The following is a 16,195-nucleotide window of genomic DNA, read 5'->3' as shown; positions in this document are numbered from 1 at the left end:
ATAGCGTTATATTAAAAGCACAAGAATGAAAAACAAAAGATAAGTTAAAATCATGAAACATTAAAGACAAGACATATACAGTAAGAAAACAGGTCAATATTTCAGCTTTTATTTACAGGTATTTCCATCAAGATATGTTAAACAACTTATGAGATTGACTCGTAATTTTTTGGTGAGCAGAAATATAGGAACAGATAGACTTGAATTTGATTTAAATGATTAATACTTAATATTGAATGGCTTGTTTTAAAAGGAGCTACTTTCCTCCTCCTGTCAGTCTAGCGGAGCACTGGTTTCAGTCTGCACCACTTTTGTCGCCATGTCAGGTATTCCCAAACTGCTGACTCAGACTGCAACACAGGTTGTTTCTCTGGACAAAGTTTTCTACTAAAAATATCTACTGTCTATGGTTTAAATACCGCTTTGTTTTTTAAAGTTAAATGAAGGATATTTACATTTGTACATTACATTATAAATGTGATGATTATCAGTGCAAACAGGGGTCTCAAACTCAACAGTTTAGTATGGGTGGAAGATAAGAGCTTACAATTATCTTTTGAATTATATCACACATTTCAAAATAAAAGTTTTTGTTTTAATTATGGAATGATAGACTGTTCACAATAACAAAAACATACAGAAATAATTCATTATAGCTTGATATTAAATGGCGGGCCGCATTAAATCAATAGGGGGGCATGAGTTTGAGACCTCTGCTTTAAAACCTGGAAAAGTGATCACACATACCGTATCACGACATAATATTTGAAATTGTCTCGTGTCTCGATACAGGTCGAAATATTGCCCGGCCCTACTGATGATACATTCAGTGGTATCAGAGTATTTTTACAATTGGAAATAAAATAAATAGATTTGAAGTTATTTACATGCTAATGATTACATGGAGATTATAAAACTACTGCCCTAACATGGTTGGAATTCAAGCTGTACATCCATATTCTACTGTATTATACACAATCTTTGTTATTTTCATGACGTTAGGTGACTCCAGACTGTCCTGGTGAACGATTTAAACGGACTCTTTTGTTATTAATACATCATTATCTCCTTGGGTGCGTCCTCCGTGGGTCTCTCCTGTTCTCGCCTGTGTTTATAGGCCGTGTGGTCATACATGTATATCGTGCCAATGGCAGCGAGAGAGAGCACAGTGTATGGGATGATCAGGTAGTATCCCATCAGCATCTTAGAAGAGATATCCCTCAGGTCAACCGGTGCATCGTTCACGTTCAAGTTCTCCACCACAACGTCCGCTATCTTGTGCAGTTTGATGTTCAGCACAAATAAGATCAGGACTATAGCTGAGAGGCACGCTGCAGGGGAAATAAAGTGATTAGTGCTGTCACAGATGAAAGTGCATTTTCACAGCTAACTCAGATCAGTGCAAATGCAAACTAGTGTTTATTTCTTGCAGTTTCTTATCCGTTCAGGCTTGTGCTGTAACATTTGTGCCACTTACCGCTGACTGAGCTGCAGACATAAACGCCAATAGGACCCATGTAGGTCTCATAGGGGTTACTGACACTGTTGTAGGCACTGATGAGGATGCTGATGGCAGAAAACAGCAGACACAGGACCAACAGGAATATGACCAAAGCGTGCAGGGTGACTGAGGTAACTCCAACTCCTGTCAGCTGAGGAATCACTACACACACACAGTGTACAAGGTTAATACTATAGATTAGAATTAGAAACTGAGGTAACAGTAAGAACCTGACTTGACTGTATGAGTGGGTGTAAGGTGTAAGGTGTTCTCCAGTAAAGCCTAATTTGCAGCACTGATTTAAGATCAAGCCACCAAAAATATGAAAGCGTAACAGGCAGACATGTTGTACACTGCTGTTTGGATTGTTTAAAATGATTTTACAGTGATGACAAAGACAGATATATTATACCATTTTCCTTTCTATCAGCATTTGAGTAAGAAAATTGTAATTTTGTTATCCTACTTTCAAATTCCTCTACTTTTGTAAACAAAGGACATGATTCTCGGTCAAAAATCCCAACAAAAAGCTGGAACGTGATGATTCCAGTGCCATTGAAGACGCCATCCCCTCTTGAACACTCCATGGTCGTCTCAGCCCACACTGTTGACATGCTGAACCCCATCACACCAATAGATAGGGCAGTAGCCAAAGTACTGGACAGAAAAAACAGAGTCTTTTTAGTGGATGGCATTATCCTTATATATATTCCAGTAAAAACTGAATCCCAGTGTCTCTCAAGCGCCGGTGAAGCCACAAAAATAGACGAGTTAACTTCCCGGTTGGACTGAAATGTGGACTGATGGCCATAAAGTCTCTTGACGATGACCTTTGGTATTATGGAAAAGGCAAGGCTAGTTGTCATGACGCGGACACCAGACAGTTCCCGCCAGCAGATGAAACATGAGACCCACGTCACCCACCTGATGTACCTGATGTGTGGATGTTGTACATGGAAGGCAATGACGCGTTTCTTTCTGAACATTCACAGCAAACGGTGGATTCTGAATGAGACAATTTCAATGGAACAACAAGTGGTCAGGACGCGTGAAAGACATTTATAAAGAGACACAGAGACACTCTAGTTTCTGCTCGTCAGTGTTGACGTCACAGCCTTGAATTCAAAGTCCTCTTCTTGAAACTTTAGGGTCATAAAACATCATGCAGGTTAATTATTTACCAAACAATTAAAGTGTGGGGGATCACCTGACTGAACGTTATGCTCAAGTGCTAAGGAAATATGAGTATTTGAATGATTTTATAGAAGACAAAAGGATTATGAATATAGAGATAAATCGGGCAGAGAACTCCTTGACTGTGCAATGACACCTGTGATCAGAAGAATCTGTTCCCAATACAGTTTAAATTCATATTTTTATACATTGTTACAGTAGTTGACACAGTATGTTTACAGCACAAGTACAAAGGTCGAAAGCTAAATTTATTACAACAGCAGCAGCACTTTTAATATCAACAATAAAGATGACAGAAACAATAGGCCATTTTGACCTGTTTTAACAGGTGTTACTGATTAACGATGGCCCCAGTGTGACAGTGTGAACCAGCATTCAGTCCCGAAACTGAGGAAGCTAAATTAAACTCGGCCATCATTCATTTGTGACCTATTTACTTTGATGATAAATATAGAAGAAAAAAAAATAGATGAATAATTGAGTTCATTCATATTTAACAAGCGATATGCAAATGTATTCATATAACTTGTCAACTTAATCTCTGTATTCACAATTGAAGTGATCTTTAGAAATATGTTTTCTTGTTCTTTTTCTTCAGACTGCAACAAATACATTAATTTTCAGTTTGTCATTTGAAATACTTTATACTCTCTAATCAGTGATGTGAAAAAAACTGTACACTATAGTGGCGGTGATTCACTGAACATCATATGTTGGGTGCACATTTAAACACAGGATCCAGGCAGCTTTCCAAGTTCTAATATTTTATTTCCAAGTAACGGTAGTTGGTGATGAGGGGTAATGGTGGATGATTTGTGTATATGAAAATGATAAAGGAAATATTACAATCTAGCAAGTATCAAATATACAACAAGAAATTAGGTTGTCTTAGACTCACATCAATACTGCATCCACTGCAACTTACTTTCCTCTCTTTAACAAAGGATTAAACTCAGGAATCTAGTATAATGAAACACAAACAATAAGTACATCTTCAAACAATATGTAGTATCAACCAAATGAATCATTAAATGAGTGAACGTCCATAAAACTCACAGCCAGTGTTCCTTTGTTCCCGTGGAGTGTTTGGAGGGAAAATGGGGGGGTCAAAGGGCGGAAGGGGCGGATTATATAGGATTAGGGGTGTGGTCCAGGTAGGTGTGGCAGTGTTGAGGCGCAGGTGAGGAGGAGACAGGTGAGGTGGAGACTTGGGATTTAAACAGATGGTATAATCAAATGATTCCATGTCCATATGCAGATTTATGAAATGACGTGCATTTAACGTGTCAACATATTGTTACCAATTGAAGTCATTTCTTTTCAGTGTTATTATCCTGTTGTTTTTTTTACACAGCAAGCTTCAGATGATAATTAATATTTTATTTTGTAATCTGACAAGGGTTAATGACATTGTGTTTGCATAACTTAATATGTTTGTTTGTTTTTAACAAAAAGGCTTTCAGCTGTTATCTGATATAGTTTCTACGGGGTGCAGTGGCTCAGTGGTTAAGACCCTACCCTGTGTGCGAAAGACATCATGGACGCAAGTTCGATCCCACCCCTGGCTGATTGTACTTAATTCCATTGTAAGTCGCTTTGGATAAAAGTGTCTGCTAAATGACATGTAATGTAATGTAATTTTTAATGAAATCATTTATAATCAAAGTATGGGAAAATACAATTTATTGGATTTATTGTTGTTTTTTTAAATCATTTTTCTCCTGTTTTCTCCTTCTCATGTTTTTCCTCAGATTGAGCTCCATGAGACTCCTGGCTCCCAAGAAATGTCATGTGTCTCATGAGGGTTATTTATGATTATTATTTATGTTGTGTTGTTCATGTATGTCTATTTGATTTTTACCTGGCAAACAAACTGCATCCAACCTCAGCTGTATGTATTTCTTATAGACTGCTATATTTGATTCAAGGATGGTTATTCGTCTGTCCTAATACACTTTTGCTGGGTTTTTATGACACAGTACAATACTTATTATGACCTTTTTGAATCTTGCACTTGGCAAATACTCCATATTACAAAAAACTCAAACTAACACTAAAACTATCCATATTCTACCGCTTTATCCTCCTATGAGGGTCGCAGGGGGAGCTGTGCCAATCTCAGCTCACCCTGGGCAGATCACCAGTCCATCACAGGGCTACATATGGAGACAAACAACCATCCACTCTCACAATCAGACCTATGGTCTATTTAGAGTGTCCAGTTTACCCAATCCCCATATTCCCCATGTTGCATGTTTTTGGACTGTGGGAGAAAACCGGAGAACCCGGAGAAAACCCCTACACACAAACACACAAACTCATGCAGAAAGGCCCTTGTTCCGACCGGGTTGAGAACCTGGGTCTTCTTCTACCAACTGTGTGGCCCCAAATGAAAACTTAGCATTTACAAAAAATTAAAGTTAATACAAACTCTAAAAAATCATTCAAAACAAATGAAAAAACCTATTTCTAACCATACTAACTATTATAACTTTGCACCCTCCTTGTGTTTGTAGGGTCCTTGGTTGTAGTACCACGTGTGTCCACACGGTGTCTCCCTCTGTGAGGATGGTGGTCTCCCTCAGTGTCCACAGCTGCTGCTGCTGCCGCCGCCTCTGCTCTGTTCTGTTGGAGTAAACACTGACTCCTCCTTCTCCGCGGTGACAGCGCTGAAGCAGCATCGCCTCGCCTTTTTCCAACACAATCTACGCTCAGGACTTCGCGTGGACGCCGACAAGGTGAGTGACAGGAGTTCATTTCCTCGACATGTCTGCTGCTTGTTGACATTTAAATGGCGAGTGCAAAGAAAACCGTCGCGTTGGCTGTCATTTCTTCGCCGCCGCACGCGACGCCGTGTTACCTGTCCCCCTCGTTTTTTTCTTAAGTGAAACGTCCATTTTCAGGTGCGCACCGGACTCTCACGTGGCACTGATTAATGCAATTCATTAAACTAGTCGTTGTGTAGCTTATTCTCTATCCTGCTTCTGTGACAACCTGCTTTGACTTTGGCGAACCCGTGCCGCATAAATGTGGGTTAATGGGGCAAGCGTTTTGGAGTTGTTGTCCTCATTTATAATCCATTTGCCTTTGTTTACCCGTATGTTTGTTTATCCCCATTTATCTCTCCACGAATAATTGACATTCCCTTTATATGCTGTAACTGAGTGCTTGTGCTTGTCGGCTGAGCCAGTTTCAACATGTCGGTGAGCAGAGGGGTTCCTCTGTACTTGACATGTCATGGATGGATGTGATGAGACTAGTGGTTGCAGGGAGACACCTCCAGGTTTTATTTGTCTTGAGGTTTGGCTCTGCTGTGGTTTGCAGTGGAATGATCACTGGACGTGGTTCCACAGGGGGAAGTCTGCGTCCCTGGGGAGCTCTGAGGTCTGGGTCAGCAACAGATCAGTATCCGTGTAGCACATTGACTGTAGCAAGGTGCTGATTGCAGCGTCAGAGGGGATGAAGTGCTGCAGCAAAGTCTGACATTTGATTAATCTGAGCTAGAAAATCAGTAATTAAATGATGCAAAACACAGAAGCACTGACATTAGCAAAAATAATAGACTTTGACAGCTTTTCCTTCTGAAATCACAGTGACACAGAAAATATAAAAGTGAAAATAATTGTTTAATGATTTCTGGGGTTCAACGGAAACTGCAAATTGAAGTAATGCGATTAGCAAATATTATCAGATTGCTCAGAAGTTCTATGCCAGTTCTTATCCATGCAAGTAATGGGCAGCAAACATTAATATTACAGTATTTTTACAGATTAAGAGATACATTTCTGCAGTAGACTGGTTGTCATAATTGACTCTCATGAAGCGTATTTAGTGTAGAAAAATCATTTTAATGTCTACAAAAGTATTAGTACAGGTTAAAAATTTGATTTACAATGAAGTGGTCACAAAACAGAAGCTTGTTATTGAGCAGATTTTGCATTAAACAACTCGCATATTGAATTTGAACAGGTATTAGAACAGGAGGTAAGTAGGAAAACAATCCCAAGAACAATAGTTCTTAAACCTTTTAAGTTATACATATACGTAACATTCAAACAAAGGAATAATAAAAACTTTCATTAATGCTATTCTCTAAAGCTGAGGAACATTACTCTGTAATGGAGTTTCAGAAAAATAAAATAAAAGTGCAACTTGGTAATATTGACATAGTATTTACACATTTTACATTAGGAACATCGGACATCAGATGTGAAAGCTCTACAAGTGAACAATATGGACATAAACACAACAAACACGCTACATAGCATGGTGTACAAATTTTGAGCCAGGAAAAGCTGAATTGTGGACCAAGACGAGACGTGATAGTGAGCAGGTCATCTGAGTATTTCTCGTTCAAGTAGGCTTGAATGTATCTTTGGTCAATTCAGTGTCATTCTCTGCCTCAGCAAGGACGCTTGTGTTGAAGAGATGATGAAGTACAGGCTTGTGGTCGGAGACGCTGATGTAGTGTGCTCCTGTGGCGCTTGGTTTGTTCAGAATCAGCTGTTTATCACAGGTGACGGATCGTCTTGCGTGATTTTCGCGTTCCCGTGGGTATGCTGGGCTTCTGTACCATGATTGGAGGAACTGAAAGGCAGAACCATTTTTTGATTGACAGCTGGTGACCATTTTCGTTTGTACATATACACTGAAAATAAAAAAAACATTACTACAGCATTTCAGTTTTACATACAGTGGGGCAAAATTATGCAAGTTCTCCCACTTAAAATGATGACAGAGGTCTGTAATTTTCATCATAGGTACACTTCAACTGTGAGAGACAGAATGTGAAGAAAACATTCTGGAAATTTATGGTGGAAAATAAGTATTTGGTCACCTACGACAAGAAAGATATCTGGCTCTCACAGACCTGTAACTTCTTCTGAAAATTACAGACCTCTGTCATCACTTTAAGTGGGAGAACTTGCACAATCGGTGGCTGACTAAATACTTTTTTGCCCCACTGTAATTATCACGTTTCCTTGTTCTAGTTGTTTGTTTGCAGAATGTATGTACACATAACTGGGCCTGAAATGAGCTTCCCCCCGTCTCGAAGACCAGAAACCACCACACCAGACAAGTCGTCTTGTTCACAGTCGCCAGTACATCCGCACTGTTTGAACGACTTCCCAACTCCCATCATTTCATCATTTATGAAATTAACATCCAGGCTTAGATATGGCTCCATAGTGCGGTTAGACCACACGTCTGTCGTTGTCGAGCAGTGAGTGACTCGACCCGGCTCCACTACCAGCCTGCCTCTGTGCTGCTGGTGCAATGTGTAGATCGCTGTCTGGCCGAAGTATTCTTGAGTCTTTTCAACTTTATGTAGTCGGGCCATGTCTCTTGGTATGTCTAGATATGCTGAGATCATGTTTGTTGTTTCACCTCCTCCTTTTTCCTTTTTTTCCCGTAGGCAGAGTTTTGGTATATATTTGAGTGTAGTAGTTAATCTAAAAACATTTTAAATGTTGAATGTTTAAATGTCACAAATGCAATGTGTCAGAAAAATCACATTTGGATATTTTACCCAAATCCTTCAGCCCTATAGCTGTCACATTTTTTTTTTTTAGATTGTGGGAGTTAAATTCCACGCCGTCTCTATAATTTGAGGTATGATATGATATGACTTGACATGATTGTAGATAACGGGGACAGGTTTTGAGAATAAGACTGCCTCCATAATGAACAAATGACAAAATAATGTGCAAAGTTAAACTGCTCATCCGGAGAACTGCTGACTAAATGGGTCTCGGTTCTAGCAAGCTGAAAACAGCACGGTGAGATAAGCCCTTCATTGTCAATATTGACCCGTGATTACTGAATGTGTAATTGGTTGGTGTGACTATGCCTTTTTTTTCCTCACCAAACAACAGACCATTCTGCTTCTTGCCAAGCAAAAGGCAGCATTCTCAGAAACACCTGACTTCTTTTCAGCCAAACTTGAATAGTCAGAGCAGAGGAACCGAAACTGCCAAGTGACCAAAGGTCAGCAGATTTGTCTTGGGCCAGAGACCAGCCTCTTAAAAAAAACCCTGAGCCTTTGAAAGTGGATACAATTGTTATTGATTCTAATAATGCATTTGGATTCCTGAATTTTTATGTACTTTATCGTAACACATCTGGCTTTATTTAAACCAGTGTTTCATTTTTACGTTCATGTAGCGGCCACATGCTTACAACCCTCCCCAGACTTTGCTGTCTCTGGTTTCTTTGCATCTGTCGTTGATATTTCAGTGTGAGCTCCACAGTAGTATATGGACCCCAGGAAGAATGGCAATGGCTTTTTCAGAAGCAAACGAGGATGCAGTGAAATAAACAGTTGGTGCTTGCCAGAACTGATCTCAGGAAGCAATAACATTTGTCTGAGTGCTGCTGGCAGATTGATTTGGCTTTTATCTCTTTACCGTTCATGTCTGAATTCTGTTCTCTCAGGGAGATTTGTTGTTGCAGAAATAAAAAACAGCAATAAAGCTGCACTGGTGTGGGTTTAATCTGTGCCTTAATCAAAGTAACCCAAGCCACTCCTCAGTCAACTATTCTTTCTTGCAACTTTCTGTGTCATATCAGGAAACGGATATTAACTATACAAATAGATATTGAATTATTAACGTCTCGAACAGACATTGACGCCACAGCCTTTCTCTGTGTGTTTCTTCTGGGACCTCTGTTTTTGTAGCCGGGCCAGCTGTTGCACTTCAGTACCACAGGAAACCACAGACCCTGTATAAAAATATGCTGCGTTCAAATGGAGTTGTTTGCTTTGTTCTCAAGATGATTGGAACCCATCACATTCACAACGAGTCACCTGTTTTCTGAAGGTTTTTAATTTGTACAATGTGTATGTTATGATTGCGAGCTCATGAGTTCCACTTGAGCGCAGTCTCTGGATTTACTTCCAAAGAAACCTCGTTAACATTGGTTTGGCCTTTTCGTGATTGAGAACTCTGCGAGCTGTAACGCGGCTCCAAAATGACTCCTGGTCTTGTAACTGACTTGATGCATACGTCACATGTCTGTTTTAATTTGTCACGATAGCTCACTGGCATTGGCTGTCACTGTTGGTGTTGCTGTGGTCTGACATGCGTGTTGAACTGCACTGCAGTATTGTGAATTTGACCTTTAACTGTCTTCTTCTGCTGCTGCTATTTTCGGCTTCTCCCATTAGGGGTCACTGCAGTGGATCATCTGCCTCCATCTTGTCCTCTCCCTTGTGTCCTCTTCTGTTACACCAACTGTCCTCACGTCCTCCCTCACAACATCCACGAACCTTCTCTGTGATCGTTCTCTTTACTTCCTGCCTGGCAGCTCCATCTTCAACAAACTATCACAGTTAAATGTTTGTCTAATATAACACTCAACAGGTTTATATAGACTGTAAACCGTTGTTGCATTGGCATTTGACACCAACATGTTGTTTTCTAGTGTTTTCAGCAATAGGTACAACAGCAAAATGCCTGACACTGTGCTCATTTTGCATGGTTTTCTTTGCAAAATGAGCTGCTGTGTTTAATGAAATCCACAAGAAGACTTGATTTACACCCAGCCAGTTACACAGCTTGCTGAATAGAAACCTCAAATTACCAGCCCTTGAAGTAATCCCCGAGCTCACTCCCACCTTCGATCTACCTGCCACCCCTCCTTAACTCTCTAAAACACTCTGACTTTAACTTTTAGCTGCCACTCCATGACCACAGTGCACACTGTGCTGCGCTGTCTCTGAGGGCGCAGCTTGAAGATTTGCCTTTTTCCCTCTCATAGCAGAGAAGGAACTAATTGGTATACAGTCATGACAATTAGAGATGAGCCGTGGTCTGACACAGAGCTTGTCAGATATTTGCTGGTAGAAAGTCAAGTGGACGGCCTCAAAGAAGGGCTCATGAATTAGTCATGGGGGTTGGTTGGATCCATCCAGCCGGTTATTTATTTATTTTTCTGCTTGCCTTAGTAGTGGAATTTAGCTAAAGCACATTAAGCTGCAGTGTGTCGCAACCATAGGCCTGTTTGTGCTTGCGGCTAGTGCTCGAGAACAGAATGCACACCCCGCAGTCTGCCTATGTTTTTTTGGCATCATGCTTAAATGCTTTAGTAATAATAAAACACTCTCGAAGCCAGGGAGTGAGGACGCTGGACACAGTGCACGGTCTGTATTAGATATGTCATTGTTTACCAGTGACACACCCACAGAGAGGGTGTGTCACTATAGCGGGAGGCTGTGAAAAACACATGGCTGCTGCTGTACTGATGGTGCACAGCTGTGCAAACTGCTACCTGCAGTCCTGCCTGTCATTCTACCCCCCCCTCCCCCACCCGCCTCACCAACTCATCTGTGTTACACCCAGGGCCAGCTCTGTGCTGTGACTGCTAAGAGGAGGTGACCTGGCTTGTGATTTGAAATGTGTACAAACTGGAGCTTTGCAGATTTGTGTTTAAGCATCAGCTGTGTTTAAGACTCAGCTGGATCGCCGCGGCACTCGAACAGCTGGACAGAGATCAAGGTTCTCCCCTTTTCGGATGGCGTCACTCACCATCTGTTCAAAGAAGGCATTGTAAGTTCCGCTGAGACGTCCGAGGCTGAGCACACGAGGCACAAGAGAAAGATGATCGTTTGAGCAGAGGTACAAATTAAATTCGTCGTCTGTCTTTAAATTCCACAAGTAGCACCTGGCCTATCTTTTGTAACACTTCTTATATGGACTGAGGAAAACAGACCTGTACTGATTAGTTGTTGGATGTTTTTAAAATTCCTATGTGTTGCTTTTCTTTGACATTTGTTAGATTCATTTTATGTTAACGGTAGCGTGGGATGTGACTGGAAGTGGAAGATAATTGTCAAGGCATGGACATTACCTGTAGTGCCATGTTAAGTGCTATCTTTTATGCAAACCCTGATCATGGGTTATAGCCTCAGCATGACCCAGTACCGTGTGTATATCAGTCTCTGGGGACCCGTGAAGGTGAGAGTGTCTAGTGTTTATCAAGAAGTACGCAACACGGGAGACAAGTCGAGGCTCTGCTGCACATTCACCCACCTACACGTGGATTTACTGGTTACATTTCCGCTTAGGTTGAGTTTGGGTGTAGCAATGCTGGGATACCTGTACAGCTTTTTCTCAGTAAATGTGGCTGATAATGTAATACTAGTAATTTAGTCTGTTGTCAACAACAGCATTCATGTTTATTAAACGCGCGTCAAGTCGTTCCAACAATTAGCGAATAACATTGTCGCAAATAGTCTCGATTCCGGTGTCAGTGTAATCGTCTCGTGACTTGTCGGTTTTATCGTAGAACCCATATGAGTTCCTGATCTTAAGCCCTCCCGCTTTGAATCGGGGAATATAGCCCAGGCAACAGCTTCCCAGTTGTAATATGGGTGTATTCCCTGCTCCAGGCAACACATAGTTTCTCTATTGTGTTTCTGTCAGTCGCTACATGAGCGCATTACAGTGTACAACACAAAGCTCTTAGAAGACAACTTGAGCCGGTGACCTTGCACTGTTGATGGTCTGTATGATATGATTTTGTCTGCGTCTCAGCTTTTAGACATGGAAAGAAAAACTCCTGTTTTTAACATCAGCTGTGTTGGGAGCACTATGTCGACAGGTGCAATTTTTGAACTGAAAAACTTGAGTTATATATTGTACTGGGTTTTTTTAAGGCTGAAATATGGCAACCTAAGTTGGTGACCTGCTAAGAAAAAGCAGGGTGGAGCCCAGAAACGTTTAATTTATTTCACTATGAAGCAAAAGTGAAAGCAAACAACTCCAGTGTGGGCTATCACTCCACTTCACAAATATTAGGGTTTTCTGTGGAAAACAAAGAGCAACCCAGAGGCTGGGAACATGGTTAATATCTCTCTGGCAGGCAGGAAGAGAGTTATTGTGTTTGAGGGCTCTTTGTTTGATCTTGGTGTGAGTCTGAGAGGCAGTCATTTTATATGCACGTTAGACATCACACCCACACATTCCTCGATAGCTTGGTGTTCATGATAATGTGCAATGTCTCTAGGGTTGAAGGATGACGCAAACTGCAGTTGTCTCTCAAATATGCCTCTTAGAACATGGTATTGAGCGACTACGTGTTTGTGTGTCGGAAACCCCAATTCAAAGTGGCCTTTAATTGATTTCAAAAACTGCTCTGTCTCACGCCATGTGTGATTATATCCCGTAATTTCTGTCACTCCACAGACAGTAAAGCCTGGCTGCAGATTAATCAGTCATGCCATGCAGTCCAACATCCATCATCAGCCTGTGTACGTAATATCAGATAGTTGTCACATCACGCAGGGCTTCTCTTTTTTACGTCTCATAAAATGCCCCCACTGAAACGTGAATGTCAGTGTATTTATAAGCCTGATATCGAAGCGTTTTGTTTGATGTTTTTTTTGCAGTTTACAGGCTGTTAAGTGTTAAGTGGCCACAGATCATATAGAGATGAGATGAAAGCTGCGTATAGGAGTCTGAAGGAGGAAATCTTGTCTGGCTGTCTCACGACTGAGGTTGTTGACATGGATGAGCACTCTGCCTAATAAATAATGGATGCTTGTCAAAACAGCCTCTTATTCATTTTTATGTTCAGTGGCGCTTCATCGCGACGTTGCTTGCGATCACATGAGTTGATTTTGTTTGCATTCCTTTCATTTCCCAGTTGTGTTGAGCTGAAGAGGATGTGGTGTAGTGTGCACGGTCAGATCTTTCATTAAAAGCATCTTTTAACTTCTGACTCTTTGGAAAAGCCTCATAATGTTGAAGCCTGTTGTTCTTGTTTGTTTTTTCTCCCTGTAACACGACGAAGCGTCGTCTTAAACGAGTGTAGCTGGATGCGGCAGTGAGCCCACTGTTGGAGATTACTGCACGTGCTCACAGGCATGTAAGACAGGCAAGCACTAATGTACGGGAGAATAATCAGAACTGTCCTGGGTGATATAAACGACCAAGGTTAAATCAGTCGGTGTGCTGGAAGTAAAATAAGGAGAGGAACCTTGAGCATGCTTCACATTATTGAGTTCCTGTCAGTGATAAAGGGTGAAATTGTTGCTCCTGTGTAAGGTATTGCATCATTTTTTTGCTAGAAAAGAGCGAAATTATACGGTTCGGATCAAATGAAATGCAAACACTTACAGGGGATGAAGGAGTAAGAAGGAAAGTTGCCTGTTTATGACAGTCATGTCAAATACAGTCACGTACGTTAGCGTCTATCTCAGATTGCTATCTGCGTGCTATAGATTTTAAAGGTTTAAACTGTGGTAAGAGGTCAATAGTAATATAAACAACTTTTTAGTTTTGACTTTGAAGGGCTCTTGCACTCTGTGATACTTATTGATTTTGAAGAGAAGCCATAAATTGTTTGATACAAGTTTTTACTGGCCACTGCTCGAGTGTTAACGTATCACTCTGCTGGACTGATGCTGCGACCGCACATGAAGACGGACGACATTGCGGCTTTAAAATATTTATTTTGCTTTAACGATGGCTGGCTGCAGTATACGACCCGTACCTGCCTTGGGTGGGACATGGGCCAAACTGAAAAGAACATTATTTTAGTAATAGTTGTGGCAAGTTTGGGTTTAAGTAGTTATTAGATGGCGGGACATCATGATTGACGTTAGAACCCGAGTGTTGGATTGTCCACCGTGTTCATTTATTGGCCGCAGTGGGTGAATCAGAACAATGTGACACCATGAAATCAACTTGACATTTAAACATTATTTTGGTCCGAATTTGACTAAAAACACACATTTTCATGTTAACATGCTCAACCAACGTGGTGATGACCATGATAAGTAGCCATGCTACTGTGCAAGTAACCAGTAACACTGCCAAAGCTTTTTGTGTGTATTTGTTTATCATAATTAGACTCAGACTCAAAAAATCCTTGTGAAACCTACCGTCTGGTTGGCATGTGAATGGATAGTTTATTTCCACTGTCTTTTTTCTCTTAAGAGCACAGGGCTTCTGGTAAAGGGCACATGTAATGTGAGTGATCTATACCTATTAATCTCTTAATTGTTTTCTCTATTAATGGATTGGAAATGTCAGGTATTACCAAGACACAGCCATTCCAGCTCTCAGATGACTTGTTTTACTGTGTGACCTTAGCTGTCAGGTATTAAAAAAGGCTGTCTAGGATAAAAAGACATAGTAATATCTATGAAGAATTAGCAACACGTATTAACAATCTAACTTGTCCTTTATCCACCCACACATGAACTCAGTTTCTCCGTCTTTGGCAGCACCTCATGCAGTGAGATAGGTGTGCTGGATAACGAGGAGCAGAGATCATAGGCGGCCGTTGCAAAGCCCCGAGTGTTTTGCGCCGCCGCTCCTAGAGAGCTAAGGCATGGAGGCAAAGGAGGTTAGAGATCAGGGTAATCGTAATAATGATGTGTCCCATTGCCGCACATCACACAGATTCTCTTTGTAGGCCCAGCCTCGGCAGTGGGCGGCTCTTGACACAAACGTCTTATTTTACTGCTGGTGAACTATGAATTGTTCATACCGTCCTTCTCCGCGCTTTCACCCTCTCTACATCAGGAGCTTACATGGAAAACAAATATGCATAATGGGATATGTATTTTTAACGCCGTGAGCCGGCGTGTCCCCTGTGGGGCATCTCCGTGTGGCGTGTGTCTTTGCACAATGCCCGATTTGTTATCCTTCTTGAAATTACACTGGCGCTTTTAGAGAGCATCCGCAACGGCTTGGCCTAATTTGTGCATTTGTGGTGTTCTCGTTTATAAATCTCACCACTTTGTGATTTATAGAGCGCAGTCAAGGAAGGGTAAATATATATTTGCTGTTAACGTGTCACGGTGTACTGCAGTATTAGTCGATTGGCCTCTTCCTGCACAGAATGAGGTTTCCCAAAATGTGTGTCAGGGAGTGTACGCGTAGTATAGGTCTGTAATCATTTCCTTGTTTACGTTACACTTGCAGCCTTTCCACTGTACATATTTAGGCCTTTTCATCATAGCTGGTGAGCACCAGAGTGTGACACATGGCTTACATGACTGACTGAAAAAGAACCCTCTGTTTGGCTGCACAGAGGGCCTCGGCACGGAGACAGGAAAGGATTTGATCATCAGATCCGTGCTCCCTAGAGGGGGAAAACGCCTTGCTCTCTCAACACACTAAGACACTTCCTCATTTGCAGTCACTTTTATGACTGTCCAGGATGAATGAGTTTAAGATGAAGAGGCAGATAGCGGAAGCTACGCCCGCTGGCTCTGTCGGAGACGCGGCGCGTTGGGATTTCGAGTCCAAACGCGGACCTGCCATGTGTTGTCGGGGTGTCGATCTGCATTGTTGTATTTGATGTAAAGCAAATATTCAGTCACTTGTGTCCTGGGCAGCATTTTAAACTAAATCCAACGCATGGACACGGTGTACTTGGCCATCAGTGATGCCTGTCCAGGAAATTGTAAGACTCTGTAGTGCTACCAAGTCAAAACGGCACGGCGCGATCACATCCGGTTAACAGTAGGGGACTACTAGCCAGAAA

General features: G+C 41.4%; 2 protein-coding genes and 1 long non-coding RNA gene across 5 annotated transcripts in view; 1 reads left to right on the top strand and 2 right to left on the bottom strand.

The window, feature by feature from the left end:
• Positions 1–85: 85 nt before the first annotated feature.
• On the bottom strand, positions 86–3,044 carry LOC122758836 (clarin-3). Its single transcript, XM_044013193.1, has 3 exons — positions 1,968–3,044; positions 1,478–1,663; positions 86–1,331 (listed from the first exon to the last, which is right to left on the bottom strand). Exons 1-3 carry the CDS (start codon positions 2,485–2,487, stop codon positions 1,051–1,053), a joined length of 987 nt encoding a protein of 328 aa, XP_043869128.1. The 5' UTR covers positions 2,488–3,044; the 3' UTR covers positions 86–1,050.
• Positions 3,045–5,346: 2,302 nt separating this feature from the next.
• The window catches only part of ptprea (protein tyrosine phosphatase receptor type Ea), a 43,979-nt gene continuing 33,130 nt past the window's right edge, over positions 5,347–16,195 (top strand). Inside the window, exon 1 of one of the 2 annotated variants that reach the window (XM_044013286.1) lies at positions 5,347–5,433. The gene's annotated coding sequence lies outside the window, so the exon portion shown is untranslated. The remainder of the gene's footprint in view (positions 5,434–16,195) is intronic. The other variant, XM_044013284.1, reaches the window with a different exon arrangement.
• The window catches only part of LOC122758902, a 39,153-nt gene continuing 29,480 nt past the window's right edge, over positions 6,523–16,195 (bottom strand). For both annotated transcript variants that reach the window (XR_006358209.1, XR_006358208.1), the window contains exon 2: positions 6,523–7,282. This is a non-coding gene — a long non-coding RNA (uncharacterized LOC122758902). The remainder of the gene's footprint in view (positions 7,283–16,195) is intronic.

Source organism: Solea senegalensis, linkage group LG18 (genome assembly GCF_019176455.1).
Source record: "Solea senegalensis isolate Sse05_10M linkage group LG18, IFAPA_SoseM_1, whole genome shotgun sequence".
In the NCBI taxonomy this organism is placed as follows: domain Eukaryota; kingdom Metazoa; phylum Chordata; class Actinopteri; order Pleuronectiformes; family Soleidae; genus Solea; species Solea senegalensis.
Note: the sequence above shows the minus strand (reverse complement) of the source record. Positions and strands in the feature narration are given on the sequence as shown.